The sequence below is a fragment of the Archocentrus centrarchus genome, chromosome 3 (genome assembly GCF_007364275.1).
Source record: "Archocentrus centrarchus isolate MPI-CPG fArcCen1 chromosome 3, fArcCen1, whole genome shotgun sequence".
Taxonomy (NCBI): domain Eukaryota; kingdom Metazoa; phylum Chordata; class Actinopteri; order Cichliformes; family Cichlidae; genus Archocentrus; species Archocentrus centrarchus.
The window spans coordinates 5,211,072-5,231,789 of record NC_044348.1 but is presented as its reverse complement, the minus strand read 5'-3'; the positions used below and the strand labels follow the sequence as shown (position 1 = coordinate 5,231,789).

At 38.8% G+C, this 20,718-nt stretch overlaps 1 protein-coding gene across 4 annotated transcripts in view; it reads left to right on the top strand.

Annotated features, from left to right (window-relative positions):
* The window catches only part of tspan4a (tetraspanin 4a), a 158,482-nt gene that overhangs the window by 100,204 nt on the left and 37,560 nt on the right, over positions 1-20,718 (top strand). For all 4 annotated transcript variants that reach the window (XM_030718934.1, XM_030718944.1, XM_030718926.1 and 1 more), the window contains 2 exons: positions 4,881-5,072; positions 18,044-18,118. In XM_030718934.1, coding sequence (XP_030574794.1) covers positions 4,881-5,072; positions 18,044-18,118 — 267 coding nt within the window. The remainder of the gene's footprint in view (positions 1-4,880; positions 5,073-18,043; positions 18,119-20,718) is intronic.

Sequence of the window (20,718 nt, the reverse complement as noted above, 5' to 3'; positions counted from 1 at the left end):
CACCTAGTTTAATTATTCATTGGCAGCTGAAAATGGCTATTGATTTTTTCAAACCTGCACGACAGGAGTATTTTAAAATTATAAGTAGGTAGAGCATTATGGCACTTTTTGTTGCATTTGTCTTACTACTTTATTTTATTTTTTTTGTTATTCCATTGTTTATTGCCATTGTTTTTTGTTTATGCTAATGCTTTTATCTGTCTTTGATCATGAAACATATCACCCAAGTGAAATACAATGTCAATTTATAAGCAACTAGTCTCAAACTAGGATGAATTTTACTGTACTTAGTGAAGTGCAGCTTTGTTTGAGCTACTTCATCTACAGACACATTCCAGGAAAAAAAAACAGGAACAAATGAGTGCACACAAGTGCACTGCATGGTACAATTAAGCAATCAACATGGAGTCATGTTAATTGCTTTTCTGTATCAATGAACCACAGCATGTGGTTTCATGTAGGCTGTGTCAGAGTAAACAGGCATCTACAGTAACCACTCGAAGCCGATGTGATTTGAGTACAAAGTGGCCCACATTTTAGTGTGGAGTTGAGTTGTTATTGAAGAACCTGAATAAAGGTTTCAGATATTTCGTAAACATAGACACAATATTTGCACAGATTCTGATTCACTGATTCTTCTAAAGTTCACCTGTTTTCTGAGTGTCTGTTTTCTGTTTGTTTCCCGCTTGTCTAATTGACTAAGAAATGAGTTGCCAGGAGCGTCTCTTTACAGAGATGAATGCAAATTTATGATGCAATGATGCAAAAGCTAGAGGCTGACGTGGAAAAAACATGATGGTCAGATGAGTCATTTTACACCGTGTTCTTGACGAGTGGGCGACGGCATATGTGGTGTACAATGGCACAATCCTGTCTGACCCCTGCGGTGGGGTGGCTCTGTAACACAAGGGAACAAATAGAGGTAAAGGGTAATGCTAATCAATACAAAGTTGTTGTGAGTGATTACCTTTCCTTAATCAATAGGGCATCAGGGGTCACTGAATGGTTCGATGAGTATGAAATTGATGAGAGTCATATACCATCGCTTTCCCTTAGATGTTCAGCTGGGAAACTTTGAACCAACGACATGTCAGTTGCCACCTCAGCAAAGACTTTTTTTTTTTTTCTTTGAAGAATGGTGTTTTATTTCATTTCATTTTTTAAGGTGTTTTTTTTGTCAGTAACATATTTCATTTAAAACAGCGGCCAATTTCTTTTGCTAAAATCGAGAAGACAGAAGTGCAGAGACAATCCTAACTCCGGGTTTTCCACTTCTACTTTCATAAATCAAATACTGTAACGTGATAAGGTGGCACAGACCAACACTGTAAGATACATTATAAACCAACAACCTTTAGAGCTCACAACCTGGCTATGACCACGAGAGCAGATTTGGCGAGAAGGATTCGCTCTCCTCGGACAAACCGCATACATGATTCACACATCAAAGTATCGCAGAAGAAATTATACATGAAGCGTGCGAATTCAAACTGACATCCTTTGGCACGGTGCCCATGAAAACTCTCTCTTGACTGATCCTCGCCCTTGAGAGGTTAACGTGTTATTCATGTATATAAGAGAATCCAGATAATGTCTTAAATCAAAGAGATATACTTAATTTAAAGTATATGAACTCGTGACCTACTCTGTGGATGGAGCACTCAGAAGTGCAAGGAGATCAGAGTACTGAGATTCATATGCGGCAAGAAAAATCATTATAAGATACACGTGTATTTTGCATCCAAAACTCAGGAGTCAAGCACATCCACTGCACATGTATATTTTATTAGAAAAAGAAATATATTCAGAGACACCCTTTCATCATGATCTCAAAAACCTCTATCAATGTGGATACATCTACTCCACTGTACACAGGTTTTTTTGGGGTTTTTTTGTTTTTTTTTAATGTTTCTGATCTCCTAAGGGCCATTTAATTAATAGATGTTTATTGAAGAAAACTGTATGTTCTCACATTCAGATCATTGACAGTCATGGTCCTGAACAAGCTGCCAGATTCAGAGGCTTCAAACACACAGAGTAGCTGGTAGAGAGGGAGGCAGTCCAGATGGCTGCGTCAATTCAAACATGGCAAATCGGTGTGACTGTAAAGATTTAAGCTGCTGTTTTGGGGGGGGATGGGTGCTAATCAAGACGAGTCCTGATCAGAGGAAATGTAAAACTGCCTGTAAAAGCCGCTAGATGGAGGGAATATTTGGGAATGTTACTGCACAAATGTTTTAGAAGTGCAAGGAGACTGCTGTGATTAAAGGCTCAGTACTTACTCAGTATTCAACTGTTGAAACAATTCATGAACTAACTGGTTAGCTGACTGACAGATAAATGACATTTCCTGTCAACACGCTAATCAAGTGAAAATGCTTTTCTCCCTCTTCTCGGTATGCGTTGATTCTAAATTGAACATCTCATTTTGGACTCCATGCAAGATGTGACCTTTGCTTCTGGCAAATAATAATGATTATTTTCCTTTTTTTTTTAATATAAGCAATTAAAGGAAAACAAGAAAGAGCCATTTAGTGAGTTTCCTTCACCTTGGTATACAAACTCAAGGTCAGTTTTACCCATCAATCTCATATCTAAGTAGTGACTGAGTTATATAAACAGGGCTGTATAAACAGAAAAAAGTTCTGGTTTAGATCTGGTTGCATTTCTGCGCATCTTACAGGCAAATTCAAGTCAGGATCTTTGAGTCTGCTTTATTAATGTACAGACAATAGCAGCACAAGGTCAAATATTCACGAGAAATGTGAGAAGAAAATGTCCTTGTCTATACTCAAACCACAAAGCCTTTGAGAGACCAGAAAATTCTCTTTCTTCCTTTAAATAATAAAAGCACTGCCATCTGTAGTGCCAACACGCTGTAGCTACACATTTGTCGAACGTTCATTCTATCAACTGTTCATGTTTGAGTACATTTGAGCAGATATCAATAATTTGGCAAAGTATTCCTCTTCTTTACAGATGGTTGCAGCCAGCAATGAACTAAAATAAAGTGCATTCACGTCCTCTAGCAGGCTTTTGAATCTGCCCTTAAAATGTTCACCACCACCATCTATGAGCTTTCCCTTTTCTTCCTTTGCCCTTCTCAGCGCATCCAATCATCATTAGAGAACACACTCTGGGGTGTAATAAAGGTCTGTTGCAGGCAATAGTGACCCAACGCCCCTTCATTTGTGAGCTGCTGAAACCTCCCGGCCTTGGTAGATAGTGAAGAGAAACCTGCTTTCAATGGCTGGAGCTCCACTTGAGTGTTTTTTTTTATTTTTTTATTTTAACTTTGCCCTACTTCTGGCTGAAGAGCTCATTAAATAAGATCTTGTGCTATAGCTGGAAATAGAAAGAAACGAGGGGGAAGAAACAATAATCATGTGTTTAGCCATGTAAATCTTATTGCCTTTGGGAGTTCTGGCATGAGGCCGTTGAGAGTGAACATGATTCCTCTTTCTCCCATTTTAAGGCATGTTTGAAAACCTTTCTTTACCCAGTATTATTCTGCGTCTCTGAAGGCAAACATGCTCTGGGTCTTAAGGACAAAATTTCAAAGGAGCCCTGCTGGCTTTGGACTGAAAATAGTGAAGAGCAGAGCAGCCGAATTCTTCAAACACTTCTCCCAGCTGACTGCGATTGGTCATGTGATGGAAATCAGCAGTGAGCTGCAGGTTCACTTTTGCGAGAAGACTTTGAGGCACAGATGTCTTACAAAACCAGAAAGGTCTTCAATAAATATATCAAAGATTAACAGAACATGTTGCAATCACAGTGCGTCTCACCCTAATATTGACCCAACCACGTACACCAGGGCGTATTTCATCATATCGCCGGCTGACAGAAGTTCTCAGCTGTACACATTTGCTCCTTAAAGATTTCTCTCCCACAGAGAAAAAAAATACAAAACAAAACACAGAAGCACAGAGTTTTATCGTATCTTTACTTTAGATCCAGCACCAGGAGGGGATGTATTTTCCGCCCCAGCAGTTTAAGTTTTCATGTTGAGTCAAAACATCACTATTTAGCCACCGGCTGGATTAAAAAAAAAAGAAAAAAAAAAGAGCACAAATATCCACAACAGAGTAAAGAGTTACTGTTTAACACCCCCCCCCCCCCCCCCCAAACTTAATTATGCCCTTATTTGTGTGTCTTGTGAACATTTGACCATGTGTTTATTTTCAGTGTGGAAATATATATATACCAGCTTAGGAGTCAGACATTCCTCTCACTCACAGCGGTGATTATCACACTTAAGTTCACATCACTGTTGCCAGCTTTTTAGATGTAGCAACAACTTTTCACACACCCTAAATAACTTAAAAGAAATGCATAACTGCAAATCGAGTTACTTTTTGGACAAACGGTCGCCAGTACTGCCCCTCCGGTGCGAGTTCTTGCTGTCACACTCCAGGTGTACCTCTCTCTGTGCCTTTTTTGCTCAGTGAGTAGAAGAAAGGAAAGAGCGGCAGCTTCTCAGCCGTTTGCACATGTGCTGTGTGGCGTTTTTTTTTTTCCTCCCAGCCTGGCAGAGGCTGTGCGCTGCGGGAGAGAAAAATAAGAAAGACACATTGTCACTTCTAATCTTCTCTCTGAGTGATCATTTCACATGTGAGCATAGCTGAAATCACAGCACAGCTGTTGCCTTTAACCTGTGCGTGGTGATTTTGTCAGACAGATGTGGTGCTTATAACATCAGAATCACAGGCCATTCCTGAGACATGTTCATCTCCTCTCCATGTGGTTTCCCCTTGTCAATCTGTGCACGCTCTCACCAGTGTGCAGTTTAAAAAAAAAAAACAAGCTCAAAGTAACAACATATCTATAAATACTTTACCACACTGACAGCTTTACATCTCTTTGTGTTTCCCCTGCAGTTGGGAGGATGTGGCATACTGGGCGTCGGGGTCTGGCTCTCGGTGACCCAAGGGAACTTTGCCACCCTGTCATCATCCCTTCCCTCCCTGTCTGCAGCCAACCTGCTCATTGCAGTGGGGACGATCATCATGGTGATCGGCTGTCTTGGCTGTGTGGGAGCTGTCAAAGAGAGCCGTCCTCTGCTGCTGACAGTAAGTTATTAGCAGTACGTTTTTTTGATTCCACTGCTACTACTTTAAACACAAAAACATGATGCCGTGTTTTCAGATTATAGTTTTTCCAGCACAGCATTTCTTGTTTTTGGTACGCTTTCATGGGCTTCTGTTTGATCCCTAGTGTTGTTATTGTCATGACAACTAATATAAGGAAGTTTTCATAAAGTGATACGTTTTTGCATTTTCAGACAGCATGATTTTCAGCTTTGGGACACCTGTCTTTGATATGATATCCCAGCGATTTGACAAGTAACCATTTCATAAAATGCTTTTAGTGCTGTGAACAGCTGCTGACTGGTGATGCTTTGGTGAGTAAAATAGCTTTTGCACATTCATTTTACATTTGAGGTTTGCTTGAAGCTGAACTGCAGAGGTTTCTCAAGTCTCCATGCCTCTGTGGACATAGAAAGATCGGGGGAGTAATTACAGAAACTAAAAATGTTATGATCACAATTCTAAGCAAGAAGCACTTTGAGCAATCAGAGGATGCTGGTGCGAGTTTGCGATGTATTTTCGGTCTTCTTTTTATGAGAATATATGTGCAAACATCTAGCGGCAGTTGTTAACAATGCTGATGACAGTTTTGTTGTTTTAATTCTAAAGTTAGCTCAACAGATTGGAAGGAAAACTTGCTTCATAGCCGCAGTGGTCTGTTTAAGCTTTAAACAACAATGCGATGTGTTTCTCTGGGTCTACAGACCCCAAATGAAGCGTGTGTGTACGTTCAATGAGGAAGATCTGTATTCACCCATCTGCCTGCATTCCTGGGTGTTTGGGCTCTCACTTTGTGTGACTGTGTATATGTCTTTGTCACATTGTGTGTTTTTAGCTGCCTTTTCAGTCTTGTCATATTCCAGCGGCAACATCTTCGACTGTGTAATGATTCCTGACAGAGATCATCCGGAGCGCTGATTCCCCTCCTGCGTAATAGCAAAAGAAAGCGCTCTCGCTCTCGTTCAAGAATAATTTTATATTATACTGTTACTGATACTATACTGTTATTGATTAGGAATGAATGAAACTAACAAATCCTCTTCAATTGAGGATAAGTTAGAATGCCAATACATGCCCTGAGAGTGCTTCAAACTTCTTCTGCTACTCCAGGAACCACTTCCTCTCCGATCGAAGTGTTTGCTCCTTAAATGTTTAAATCACGTGGTTCATGTCGTGGTTTCTGACAGTCCAGATGTGTTTAGTGAAACCATCAACATCCACCTACTGTTCAGTTTTTTGCTATCATATCGTGGCCAGTATAGCCTGTGGGTATCTGTGAGTCATTTACTTACAGGAAGGACCATAACTGTAAATACACTTTGTGCACTTTAAAACATTTGATTCCACAAACCTTGATTAACTTCACCTGGTAATATTTGTCATCAGAATTGATGGACACAGAAATAATGCTAATATTAAAAATAATGACCTAGCAGCTTCTTACAATAAAAACTGTATAAATTCCTACTTTGTTTAAAATATGATATCGTACTGTAACGATTGTAGTGGATGCATGTACATATGTCTCTTTTAATGGATGGGCCAATTTCAACAAAAATCATTTGATTTTCATATATATTATCTTCATTTCATCTTCCCCTTGCAAATGTGATGGTACGTTCTCCATTTGTGTTTGTTTCATGTGCCACATTCAATGTATGTTGCCCATAATGTTTTTTTGGTGATTATCACTGGCCAACATTAAACATCAAACCCAAGCTTTACAGGTTAGGTTTTGTTTGTCTTTAAAACTAAACAGGTTTCTATGTAGCTTGCAAAGAAGACAAATAAATATCCATTCATCTTCTTCCACTTATCCAGTTCAGGGTCACAGGGGTGCTGGAGCCCATCCCAGCTGCCACAGGGCGAGAGGCAGGGTACACCCCTGACAGGCTGCAACCATTCACACTCACATTCACACCTATGGGCAGTTTAGAAACACCAATTAACCTAAACTCACTAACTGCATGTCTTTGGACTGTGGGAGGAACCCTGAGTACCCAGTACTTTAAGATCACACACACACACACACACACACACACACACACACACACACACACACACACACACACACACACATATAATTCTGTTGCTAAGTGTTTAGAAGCTACAAACTTTTGTCATCTGACTCTAAGTTATGACAAATGTATTAAGAGTAAAAACATAAATTAACCATACAAGTCTGTAGACCAGGTTTTTGCTTGTGCCTATAATGCACATAAACAGCTAAATCCAGGCAGCCAAGTTACAATATAGTTTAAAAAAAAACCTATACATCATCATTCAAGTACAGTGTTGTTTTGCAGAGGTATTAAAATCATATAGCCACACTTACTGCACTTAATGCTGCCAAGATACTTTGAGAAGTTGTTTTTTTGCAGGAAAACTGTCCAATTCCCCATCTCAATCAGACAGCCTGGAAGCTGTTGTTAAAACCAGTGCTACCTTTCCCTGTTACCTGCTGCTTGAATGGCATTGCTGACGTGCTGCAGGTTGAATATTTTGTCTGTTTGTCTGACAGATTTTATCCCCTAAAAAGAAATAAAAATAAAAAATGGACAGAACCATACATTGCAACAGTGATGAAAAATTTAATAACTTGAATGAAATTTATATTGTTAATAAGGAGTTCACAGTCTTCTCTGAGCTTGCAGGAAAAAAAAAAAATTTCAGCACAGCTTATGGGCCATATGGGGGCCTAGACTTTTTGTCAGTGGCCCTAATGAGATACAGTAGTTGCTCCTCTTTCAGTTTAATGCCTGGAAATACTTTTAGTAGCCTCACTAATCCCAGTAAAACCAGCCCCTTACGGTTGTCTGTTTGCACAGCTGCTGTGAATAATGTTGGGGGACTGTTGTAATCACAGAAAGAACTATGCAACACATATTAATATTAAAAAAAAAAAAAACGAATATAATTTACATCACTTATGGGCTTTTTTCAGTGACAGAATACTATCCAAAGTGGAATCGTGACAAGGTCTGTCATGGCAGTATTTTTCAGAAAGTAATTTGTATTCCATGAATGTTTGTGTGTGTGTGTATGCTACAAACTGCATTTGAATTTCATGTACTAGTTGTTTTAAAAATTATATCAGCACTAGGTGGTGGATTAGCCCACTTTTCTGCATTTAAATTGATGAAAAAATAAATAAACTAAAATCTCCCTGTGGCTATGTCAGCAGTTTCAAAGCACACTTCAAATGTACACATATTAGCCACAATTAAGGAGTATTTCCACCAAACTTTCAGCTGTTTGATCAATGTTATAATGAACCATCTCTTATATGTATAAAATACATGTGGACAGAAGTGAAAGACAGTGTAGAGTGCTACAGTGCATTTTAATCAAGTATGAATTTACAGTGGCAGCGTCTGATACATGATTCATCTGAATTTGCTGGCGAGCTATATGCAAACATAGTATTATACAAATTAAATCATTATATATCAAACACCTCTATGTTTTATACAAAGCTTGACTTGAACTGCAAGTGTAAAAATGGGCATCCCTATAAAGTGTGAACGCCAGATCCTTACAGGATCGAGAGCTCTGAAAAACGAAAACAAACAAACACCTGAAATCGGGCACTTCATGGATTTAGCTGGAAGAATAATTCTGTGTGGGTAAAAAATAGAATTAATTATTAGGAAAATCGCACAGCAGGAGTAAGCAATTATGAGCTCTGTGGGAACGAGTCTTAGTGTTGATCATTAACGTGATCCATGACATTTTCCCCACAGTGACCGGACAGATCCCTGCTCCGTGTCAATAAAATGAGACCAGGCAAATTATAAGCCTTCTTCACTGAGTGACAGAACGGCACGTTCTTCATGGAGATTAGAAAAGATTCATCTCCCTTCAAATTTTAGGGCTAATTAGCATATTGATTGCTGATGAGGGACACAGAGCACTGCAGTGTTGCTGTGAGATATTTCAGGAATTACTTTTGCACTCTGTGTTGGAAAAGCATCATTGCCTTTTGCAGACCTTTCTTTTTCATTTGTAGCACCAAACATCAGTTATAGTTTTCAAAATATGCTTTTGCTGTTCTGTAATTTGTGCGTCTTCAGTGATATCTTTAGCTTTCATGTGAATGTAAAACTACATCCTAATATTTTTTTTAGGACATAACCAATTTGTTCCTATTGTGCCCTCCAGTATTCATGTTTAGCAGTGCTTTGGATTGGAGTTACTATGATGTAATTAGAGTCTAGTAATTTGAAAAAAACAGCCTGCGATGGTCCCAATGACCTTTTTTTTTAGCTGTAGACCATGAGCAATAAAAGCACTATTCTCTTATTAAATGCTCTTTCCTTGCACAGACAGCATAAACCTTAAATTTAAAGGTTGTAGAGTAAGCTGATGCTCGGATGCAAATGGTGTACAAATTTTGGATAAACTTACCAATTTGTTGTGATTAGTGCAATGGCTGCCTCTCAATATAAAGAGAAGCATACTGGACCTCTAGCTTCACAGATATGTTGCCAAGCAACCTGGAGAGACCTCAGGAAATCACTGCACCAAGTCAAGAAAAAACTTTAGCTTTGTGTCCAAAATCCCTTCTTATTCTTTAGATGGTATATTCTATTTGCTGTCCACCACTATATTGGAGTCCAGACAGTAAATATGGATCCACCTTTCTGCTACTGTATTGAATGAAAAAAAAAAACATCCCACAGTGCAATGGTCTGCATTTTATTGATGCAATCCGCCATCACTAGCTAGCCTGGTCAGCTGGGTGCATCACACGGACAGCTGTAAATTACTGCTGGAGTGGCATTCATCAAAACTGTAGCACACAATTCTTTGATGTTGTGTCAGTACAATTAATGCAAAGCAAGAAATATTATTTAAGAGTTAAGAGGTCAAATTTAGTAACTCAAAATTAGCTGATACAAGGCCTAGGACCTGTGAAATAATACATAACGTTAAGCTTTGGTACAATTTAGACAGGCTGGCTATGAGGAAAAAACCTCCTGTACAGTTATTATGAGCGGGCAAATATAAAGCCACTTTGTTAAGCACAACTGTTTAAAAGCTTTCTAATGCAAATCATCAGCCAATTATGTGGCAGCTGCTCTGTGCATTTTGGATCATCTTGACATGGTCAAGACAATCTGCTGAAATTCAAATTGAGCATCAGAATGAGGAGGAAAAGTGATTGCTGTTTTGAATATTTCAGGAATTGGTAATCTACTGGGACTGTCCCACACAACCATTGCTACTGTTTACAGAGAAGTAAAGAAAATATCCAGTAAGTGGCAGTTCTCTGCTTGAAAATACGTTGTTGATGCCAGAAATCAGAGGACTGGAAAAAAGACGTGGGACAAAGTTTGAACACTCTCAAGTCAGATTGTTTTTCCAGTTCCTCTTACTTTACATACATGAATGGAGAATTATATTTCGGTCTATGTACAAATAAAAGAAGTTTTATAACATGTTAATTAGCAATCTTCATACAAAAAGGAAGAAAATGGCCCCTTTTTTCACATTTCTGTGCACCGATTACAAACAAAGGAATAATGGATTACTTGTTTCTGTGATTGTTCTGTTTAAGATACAACTACAGTATGTGTTATAGGCAAACAGGTCTACTTCTTGGTAAAAAAGCCGTCCTTAGCTGGAGTGCAATGAGTAGTCATGTCATTAAACCTGATTTGCAGGCAAAATCCAATACTTGGTCCATTTAAGTTGAAAATATGAGCCATTTGGGGATGCTTCCATTTTCAACCAGGAAATGGGTAATTAAAGCCATGTTTCAAACTAGTCAGGTCTTACAGTCAATATATTTGAAGTCAGAGGGCACAGAGGAAATGTAGTGGGTTTACCCACAGATAATCAAGAAAGGTCACATCACCGCATGAAAATGGAAGCAGACTGTTTGCACTGAACAGCTTCACATGGGTCTGAGGGATAGAACTTGTAAAAATTATTAGACGGACCACACGAAAACAACAAGGCCATCACCTCAAACGCTTCCCTCTATGTACGCTAAAGGCAGAAAGGGCTCAGGTATTGATTTTGGAAGTGCTCATAGATTGTGTGCCTGACGTGACTGCTTCACCAGTCTTACTGGTCTGTCAGCATACAAAGCGCTACTGTAGCTTTCATACTGCAAAGAAATCACAGCGTGCATCGATCCCTGTGCCTGGACTTTGATAATAGTTCATCCTAAGGTGCCAGTCACTGCTGCAGAGGTATATTAGCACGGTTGGCCAAACAAGTCATGTAAATGACATGAGCATATATGCAAGGAACCCTCTGGAGTCCACTACATAAATTTTTATAAAGTGTTCAATCCCCATTTAGTCTTTATAGGCCAATAAAAGCTACTGTTCTCCAGATATATTAAAGCTTACCTAAAGGAAGCACAAATACGACAACATAAATCCCAGCTCCCAAGTAAGTAATTGCAGCACTGTTCACTGTACTATGAATTATTCTACAGAAGAAAAAAACACATGAAAATACTTTAAAAAAAAAAAAAAAAAAAAAGACCTCTATTCTTGTTATCCAGAGTTGGTGTCCTGCAAGTTTTTGCTGCTCCCTGAAGGCATCAGTTAGATACAAACTATCTGTGGCTCATTAACTCTCATGGAACAAAAACTCTAATGGAACCAAAACCTGCAGGACACCAGCCTGCTGCAGCTGGAAAAGAGAGCTCTGAAAGGCCCATTTTACACAGCTTTGTCTCTCTTCTGTTAGAGTAACATGATTATATACACCATTACATATGTCAGTAGTGATATCTGTATCACACAGGGTTGCTCATAGAGACCTAGTTTCATATTCTGTGATGAGAGTAATAAGAGGTCTCAGGTCAAAATGAATCCTTCTTGCTGTTAGTCAGCCTGCGACTGCGTGACCAAAGTAAGCATTTCAGCACGGAAAACAGAGTTCATACAAGATTCAGAGCATATCATAACGTGATGGCTCATGGGCACAGTATTGAGGTACTTGTGCTTGTCGATTATAAATTTTCTATTTCTCCTCCATTTAAGTGGGAATTGCTGTAACTCCTATTGTATCTTGTTGCCTTTAAGGTTGAATTTTTACATTTTATAGCTACTTAATCTTTTGTGACCCCTTACAAAAGCAGTGAATACAGTACTGCCCATGCACTGGCAAGTACAGTAAACTCAATAGAGAATCAGAGTGACTAGCCATAAGTTTAAAAATAAGAGTTGTTTGACAGCAAATTTGTAAGCTGTAATGTTTTTACTCCATAAAAGCCTCATTTTTGCTTTCTTTTTTTCTTTGATCTTCTATAAATCTTTTCTTCTGTATTTATGCAGCTGGAAGCCACTGCTGTAAACAGAACAACCTATTTCAGTTTGAATAATGACATTTCAGGGGAAACATATCGAGCCTGGTTTGGTAATGGGATCCAAGTCTTTGTTTCTAATAATTTATTACTGTGAGGATATGAGTGCACAACAGAACAACACGAGCCCACTTCAGGTTTAAGGTTTAGCTGTGATATGTTCCTTCCATATCATTCACACAAATATCATTACATAAACAAGTGTGACATATAAAGTGTTATCAGACAACATCCTTGCAGAGAAACTTGAAAAAAAGTGCTGTTTTTAAAAATATATTTCACATCTCAATTAAAACAGTCCTTTCACATAGAAAGTGGCATTTACAGTACTGTGAAAAAGTATTTGCTCCCTTCCTGATTTCTTGGGGTTTTTTTGCATATTTGTTAAACTTACAGGATTCAGCTCATCAAACAAATTTTAGTATTAGACAAAGATAACCGGAGTAAATGTAAAATGCTCTTTTTAAATGATGATTTCATTAATATAGGGAAAAAAACAATTCAAACCTACCTGGCCCTATTTGAAAAGGTAATTGCCCCCCTGAACCTAAAAACTGGTTGTGCCACCCTTGCGCAACTGGCAATGAGTGTTTCACATTGCTGTGGAGGAATTTTGGACCACTCCTCTATGCAGAAATGTTTTAATACAGCCACACTGAAGCAGTTTCAAGCATGAACAGATGCTCAATTTTATTTAAGCTTGTACTCCATTCAGAGGTGGACTTGCTGGTGTGTTTTGGATCATTGTCCTGCTGCATAACCCAAGTGAGCTTGAGCTTCAGAGCATGAACTGATGGCCAGAACTTCTCTTTCAGGATTTTCTGGTAGAGAGCAGAATTCATCAATTACAACAACATTACAACCAACATTCAAAAGTGACCAAAACATCAGCCAGAAAGCATAGGTACTGAGAAGTGGTCTGTGGTCCCCACCTGCAGAACCACTCCTTTATTGAGTGTGTCTTGCTGATTGCCAATAATTTCCACCTGTTGTCTGTTCCATTTGCACAACAGCATGTGAAACTGATTGTCAATCAGTGTTGCTTCCTAAGTGGACAGTTTGATTTCACAGAAGTTTGATTTACTTGGAGTTATATTGTGTTGTTTAAGTGTTCCCTTTATTTTTTTGACCAGTGGATGTTGTTCTGGGTTCTTCTGTGACCTCCTGGATGAGTCGATGCGCCCTCAGAGTAATTTTGGTAGCTCGGCTACTCCTGAGAAGGTTCCAAGTTTTCTCCATTTGTGGATACTGACTCTCACTGTGGTTCACTGGAGTCCCAAAACCTTAGTAATGGCTTTGTAACCCTTCCCAGGCTAATAGATATCAATTACTTTGTTTCTCAACTGTTTCTTTAAATTGTGGCATGATATGTTGCTTTTTGGTATCTTTGAGCCTGCTTCACTGTGTCCAACAGTTTCTATTTAAGTGATTTCTTGATTCAGCAGGTCTGGCAGTGATTAGGCCTAGGTGAGGGTAGTGACTCAGCTTTCCAAACAATGCACATAATCACGGTTAATTCATGATTTAATAAATGAAATTATCATTTAAAAGCTGATTTTTTAGTATTCACTCAGGCTATCTTTGTCTTATATAAAAATTTGCTTGATGATGTGAAACAAGTTTTATAAACACGCAAAAATGAAGAAATCTGAAAGGGGTAAAACTTAAATATAAGACTGGGAAGTTGCCTCTGTTCTTTTAAGTGAATTACATTTCATCAAGAAAGCAAGTAATTGCTTGATAGTTCTGCATCTAACTGGCATGCTGTTATTGCTTTTATGATTAGTTCTATTTCTATGCAGTTCACAAATGGATTTTCATCACTTACAGTTAATTTCTGCAGCCCTTTGATAATTGCAACCCACTGAATGCTGCAGCTTGAAATTCCGCAAGCTTTTTTAATAGCTCTCTTGCATTATATTAGAAAAACAGAGTGCAGTCTTCTGCCATAGAATGATTCCACTGAGTGTGGCTGTTGCCTGTGGTCTAAAGAAGAAGAGTTAAACTTCCTATTAAGAGCAGAGTGATGGAGAAATATTCAGAGAGCCACGGGGGGACGAGTCTGTTTGTTTTACAAGTGCTGGTGACTACCAGCTTCTCGTTCTTAACGATGTCCCCTTGCTTTGCTCGCTGTTGTAATTTCGCAGCTTCAGAGACACACCCAAGAACATGGACAGCCACTGAGGCAGTAAAGAGAGGATATAAATAGGACTGTTGCATTCATCTTTTTTCCTTGGTAAAACAACTTATCAACTCAGGGTTATAACACAAGCCTTAGTCAGTGCCCCTGTAAGTCAGCAGACTACAATTCTAATTATTTTTTAACTTTACTTGCTGAGCTATGAACAAGTTGTGACCTCCAGGAATAAATAACTAAGCCAGTGCAGAAATGCAGAAAACTGCAGTTCCTTCAGTGCCCCCCATGAGGTTGCCAAGTCAGTTTCCACACATCCCTATGTTAAATGTTCAGCCGTACAGGAGAAATAAACATGCTTAAAAGTGCTACGTATCATTGTTTTTTAATAACCCACCCATACAGTATAAATTGTATAATGCCTTAGGTTTTCCAATTTTGGGATGTGGCTACTATTAATGCAGTTACTTAACAAATAACTTGCTATGTGGGTACATATGCTAACAGACCAAGTAGGCTGTAATACAGTTTGATGAATGAAAAATTTCCCTCATATGTGACTTAGTACTAATTAGCAGGTAGATGTGTCAGTGTGATGTAAACAGGCCTTGCTGACTAAGCTTGTTGGAAGAGTGAAAACTCCCCAAATCCAAAATAATGCTCCATTTATTCTAATAGCATCAACCCAAAATCATTGTATCTGTGATTTTAGTTCTTATATAGCACTCAAAGCCCTTTATACAACACATTTGCATTCACACACATTCATGCAATCTAAGTGCTTTCTATCTAACATTCACACTGATGAATAGATCAGGAACAACTCGGGGTTCACTACCTTGCTCTAGGATTCTATGGCACACTATGGAGCAGCCAGGAATTGAACCACCAAACTTCCAATTAGTAGATGACCTTCTCTACCTCCTAAGCCATAGCCTGGTTATTCAGAAGTGCTGTGCATATTGGTTATTTTCTTATACCATAAACATGAGGACACCAAACTTACCAAAAGTTTGCAGACCTACAGGTTGTTGTGTGTTGCCTAAGAGAAAACACAGCTCATAAAATAACATAATTCTACTGTTGGTGGGATAAACATGATGTTTTCTGTTCATAGGTCCTATTCGGTCTTCTTGTTTTGGGATCCTTCTGCCTTCTCGTGGCAAAGAATTGGTGGGTGCAGTTACAACAGTGGGAAGAGTGCCCTTGGCAACATCCGTCTCCTCTGAAACTTTTGACCGTTGCACTGAATGTAAATGTGTTGCTCGATCTCTACTCTCTCTCTTAACGCTGAAAAGGGAAAAAATATTTTCCTTCGAGGATCAATAACGGGTCAAGAACTATCACAAGAGGCAGAATGGCAGAGAGTCAGACTTGACTTTTGCTGTTTTTGGAGTTTTGCTGAAGTTGTCTATTTATTTTATTTTTCAGTGTCTCTTAACTATATATTTAAACTGTCTGCTTTTATTTTTGGTTGCAGAACTGTCGCTCATAAGAACAACAACAAAAGAATAATAAATAAAACCAAGAGAAAAACACACAACATTTCATTACCCCCAAAATACTGACTCTCTTTAAACCACACTGGAGAATATTCCCTCAGTTAAAATAAGCACCTAAAAAAAAACATTAGCGATTACTGGAATTTTTACACAAGGCAGAACATTATGCTCAGACAATGAAGGCTGACGAAACAATAGAAATTGATTTCAGATGGTTATTTGAGAGCACCTCTTGAAAAGAGCGCAAGTGAGTCAAACGCGCCGTGGGTTGTACACTGCCATCGGTTTGATACCTAGTCGGTCTATCATCTTCCAGGGTTGCCACTGAGACTTTCATCCTTTCCACGCTTAGTGATTCATTCATGCAGGTGCTGCCAAAAGACCTTAGGGCCACTGCTTGATGCCAGTCCTGTGAACTAGCAACACTCACATCCACTGTCGAGAAAACACCTGGAATACACAAAGGACACGGAGCCACGATTTGTTTGAAAAAAATAAACCTTCTCTACTTGCAACGTGTCTTGACCCTCTGTGATGCTCTTTCACTGTTTCTGTCTGAGTCTAAAAAAACAAAGCTCACAGTGTAAATGCTGATACTGTGCTGCACCGCAGTGCTTTGAGCTACATGCTAAGGTCAAGTTTTTACCCATGCTCCATTCAGTGCATAATGATATTGTTAAAATGCTTACCTAAGGGCTGGTAAGAAGCAACACTAGCACTCTGGATGCCTGTGCTTTTATTTAATAAAAGGAGAAAAACAAATCTTACTTGCTGGTTGTCACGATTTCCTCAAAAGCTTGTGTTTGCCACTCATGGCTCAGTCAGCTCTAGCACATGAGTCAAATAAAGCAAACACATATCCTTAAAAGACCCTCACATCTCCAGATCCTGCATGAATTATTTTTGCGTTTTCTTCAATATCAAAACAGGACATAGTTGCCTGCACATCTGAGAACATCACCAACGGGGATGCTGACAGTTCATTCAGCTCTTTTAAGGATGTCAGCAAATATATGCCGACAATATGGGGCTCATATTGTAGGCCGCGCACAGTTCCCAAATTATGTGAATTCTACGTACTAATGAGTTACAAATCTATTAATGATAAATTGCCCCATCAACAAGAATTGTTGGATTTGAGGTCCCTAGAGTAGTAGCACAATCAGCCTCTCCTTAACATAGGCTTTTGTGCCAACTTTAAAATGAATTCTTTTAGAAGTGGTTGTGAAATGTCAGTCTTTAAAGAGGTGAATTGGCAGGGCTGACCAACCACATCCTCTAAGCCAGCCAGCCAGAATGGCTGGTTTTCTCGGTCTTCAATTGCTGCATAACACTGATGTGCGTACATGTATTTGTCCCCAGACAGCAGCTTATAATCTTGTGCTGTTTCATTGAGATAGTTTTATGACCTTCAGGAACATTGTACAGTTGTCTCTCAAAATGTTTCCCTCCTCCGTGTTTCCAACTGTGACTCCCATGTGTGAGAGACAGAGCCGTGCCCCAGCCGAGTAGGTGATGGATGAGCTCGTAACTGTTTTAAGCACTCAAATGGGCCCGCAGGAAGAAGATCTATCGCCCATCAAGCAGCTCAGCCTGGCCTCTATAGAGAGGAGAGGGGGATCGGGACTGGCGAGGAATAAAATGGGGCTCCTCTAACAAATTCCAAAGTCGAGGAAAACTGTACATCACGTCTCCCAGGCTGTGCTACTGATAGCCCCATCTCCTTCCCTTTCCTCGCTCTCTGTACTCTTGACCTGTCAGTTAGAAACATGAAGGCTTCAGTCACTCTTATTTTGCCAGCTCTTTTTTCCTTGAAAGTCTTTGCTCATTTCTCTCGAGCGCTGTGGTTTTCTCTTCGCTTCATTGTCCAAATCATTTAGTCTTCACATAAAGATTTCTATTATCCTCTTTGTTGTCCTTCTGTACTGTACTGATAAATGATGTGTTAAATTACTCATTTGTCTTCTCTCTTCTCTCTGTGTCTCCACAGTTCTTTATCCTCCTCCTGCTCATCTTCTTCCTGGAAATCCTGTCTATCATGCTTTTCTTCATCTACCAAGATGAGGTAAGTTACCATTATTACTCTCATCATGTTATATTCTATGGTCTTCTTCACCTGCACAAGATATTAACTCTCCAATACGTCCTTCATATTCCAGAGATTGTTGATGTTTCAAATTGAAGGCGGCACCCAAAACGATGCAGCTCAGTAGCGATGTTGTTCTGAAGTTAATACAAGCAGTCCTGAGAGTAGGTCAGCTGACATTCTGCATAAACAATGGCTCAGTGCAACTGCCTCGGATTGGTTTTTAATGCCACTCAGGTTGGCGCCAACACGCCTTCGGAGAGATGTCTCTGTCACAATTTCCTTTCCTAGTTAATAAATCATAATTTATCTCAGCTCATCTATTTTGGAGGAATTTCCTTGTAAATAAACAAGTCAGACAAGAGAAAAGAAGGTGATGAGCCATCCCTCTGCTAATATGAATTTGTGATTCCCGTCACATTTTCTGCTGAGGTTTTATTAATGCATTGAACGGATGTGTTAAATTCCACACATATTAATCTTAATGAAGGGCTTGAGGGCTGGCTTTCGAAACAGTTATGAAATTTTAACAATAGCTAAATCAGCGTGATGTATGGCATGTTTAACTCCAAAGAAGTACATGAGTGTGTCTTCTCTGTGTTCTGTCCATAAACATCTATCAACCAGAGAATGACAGGCATCATTTTGACAATGGGTATTAATTGGACTTTATGAGATTAGTGATTAGTGAGATTACACTGCAGAATAAGTCTGGGTCAATGCTACGAATTAATAAATATTTCAAAGTATAGTGCTTTATATTGCAGTCTCTTTATATTGCTTGGACTATTCATATCATCACAATTAAAAGAACAATTTGATTTTAAACAAAAGAGCCTCATCTTTTCATGAGGTAAATTAAACTGCAGCCAACAATAAAAACAATTTGCTTTTCTTAAAATAATTTAATGGTTCCCCCTTTCAATGTTTTGAATGGTGTGCAGCTGACAAGTATTTTTATATCATTATTGTAGACAAAAGCCTTTATTCAATTTTGTTTTGATCAATAAATTGTCGGCACATTGCTCACGACAATGATTCAAAACCACAGAGAACGCTTGCTTTATCTTATGAACACTTCCTAAACAAAAGAAAAGTATTTATTTCACTGTGATTTCAAATAAAGAAAAACCCTCAAACAAGCTGAAACTGGTGCAATTTTGTGCCAAATTTATTGTAGTATTTTTCTTTTATTTCTATGCTTAATCGTTCAACCATCAGGAGGTGTTTATTAACAGTGCGAAAGCCAAGTGAAGTGGATACAAAGTGTGGAGTTTCTTAATAAATTACTGGAAATTTCACAACCATTTCCATTCCATTATTCATGTGCTGGGAAAGAGACCATTATCTCCAAAGACTTAGGCCAAGGCCAACCCTGGTAATAATCCCTTTGTAGATTTTGGTAAATAACAATCTGCTTTGATATTTCCTTGTGTTTCTATCTGGACGACGTTTTCAGCCGTAGACCTTGGACCCGCATGTACTTTGTTCTGGCTTTAATGTCTTTGCTGCTGTAATTCTGGCATGATCATATAATCGCTTAATGTGTTGCATTTCCATCACAGTTTGTTTTTGGTAGTATAATCCTCTGAATACTTCTGGATTTGCAGTTTCCTCTGGGCTTTCATCCCATCAGCAGTACTCCGTTTAGCTTTTAATGAATGTTGTCTTGTGTCACGCCTCACCTTAGTATCTGTGTTCCCTAATGTTGACTGCACCCCATTATTCAGCCTCTAAATAATTCAGTTTTGTCTACCCAGGAGCCGATTAACAGCAGAACAAAGCTAAAAAAAAAAAAAAAAAGTTAGGGATTCTGCAGAGCTTTTGCACTGTGGGAAATCACTCACAGTAAAGAATGGGTGGCCATTAACAAGGCACACTCTCTCACTTTTTAAACAGCCAGGCACAGGACACCTAAGAGTATTATTTTACTTGTACATAGTAGAAGTTGTACCCTTATGGAAAAATGATTAAAAAAAAATATCAGTACAATATTAAAAAAGGCCCCCAGAAAACGACCACATAAGTCATTTTTGTGCAAGCTGTTTTTATGGCCTAGTTATTCTTGCAGCCGTGTGATGTCATGTTAACACTGGGCAGAGCTCAGCACTCTGGTAATCTAGAGAATCAAGCTTTTAGACATGTTATAAATGGGCCTATTTAAACCCAAAGCATTATCTTGACTCTTAACCAAGCATAGTCAGATAGCTAGTCAAAACGAAACTTGAAATCAAAGTTGAGCTCCAGTCTCCTGATTGAAAAATACCTCCTAACTTGAAAAATACCTCTTAGCTTCTCTTAGCTTGTGGTAAGAAACCTGCATAAATGTTGATTGAACATTAAGATATAATGTTACGTGCATCTAGAAAGACAAATACAGGAATCAGGTGCTGGCAAAATTGATAAAGTGAGTCTTTAATGACTGATTAAAAAGAAGAAGCACAAAGCACAATAAGAAAACAAAACTGGAGCACAAGGACAGCACATACAGAGCAGGTGCTAAGGTGATACAGGTGGAAACAGTCAAACACAGATGAAAGTGATCAGAGGCTTAAGTAAAACCAAAAAAAAAAAAAACC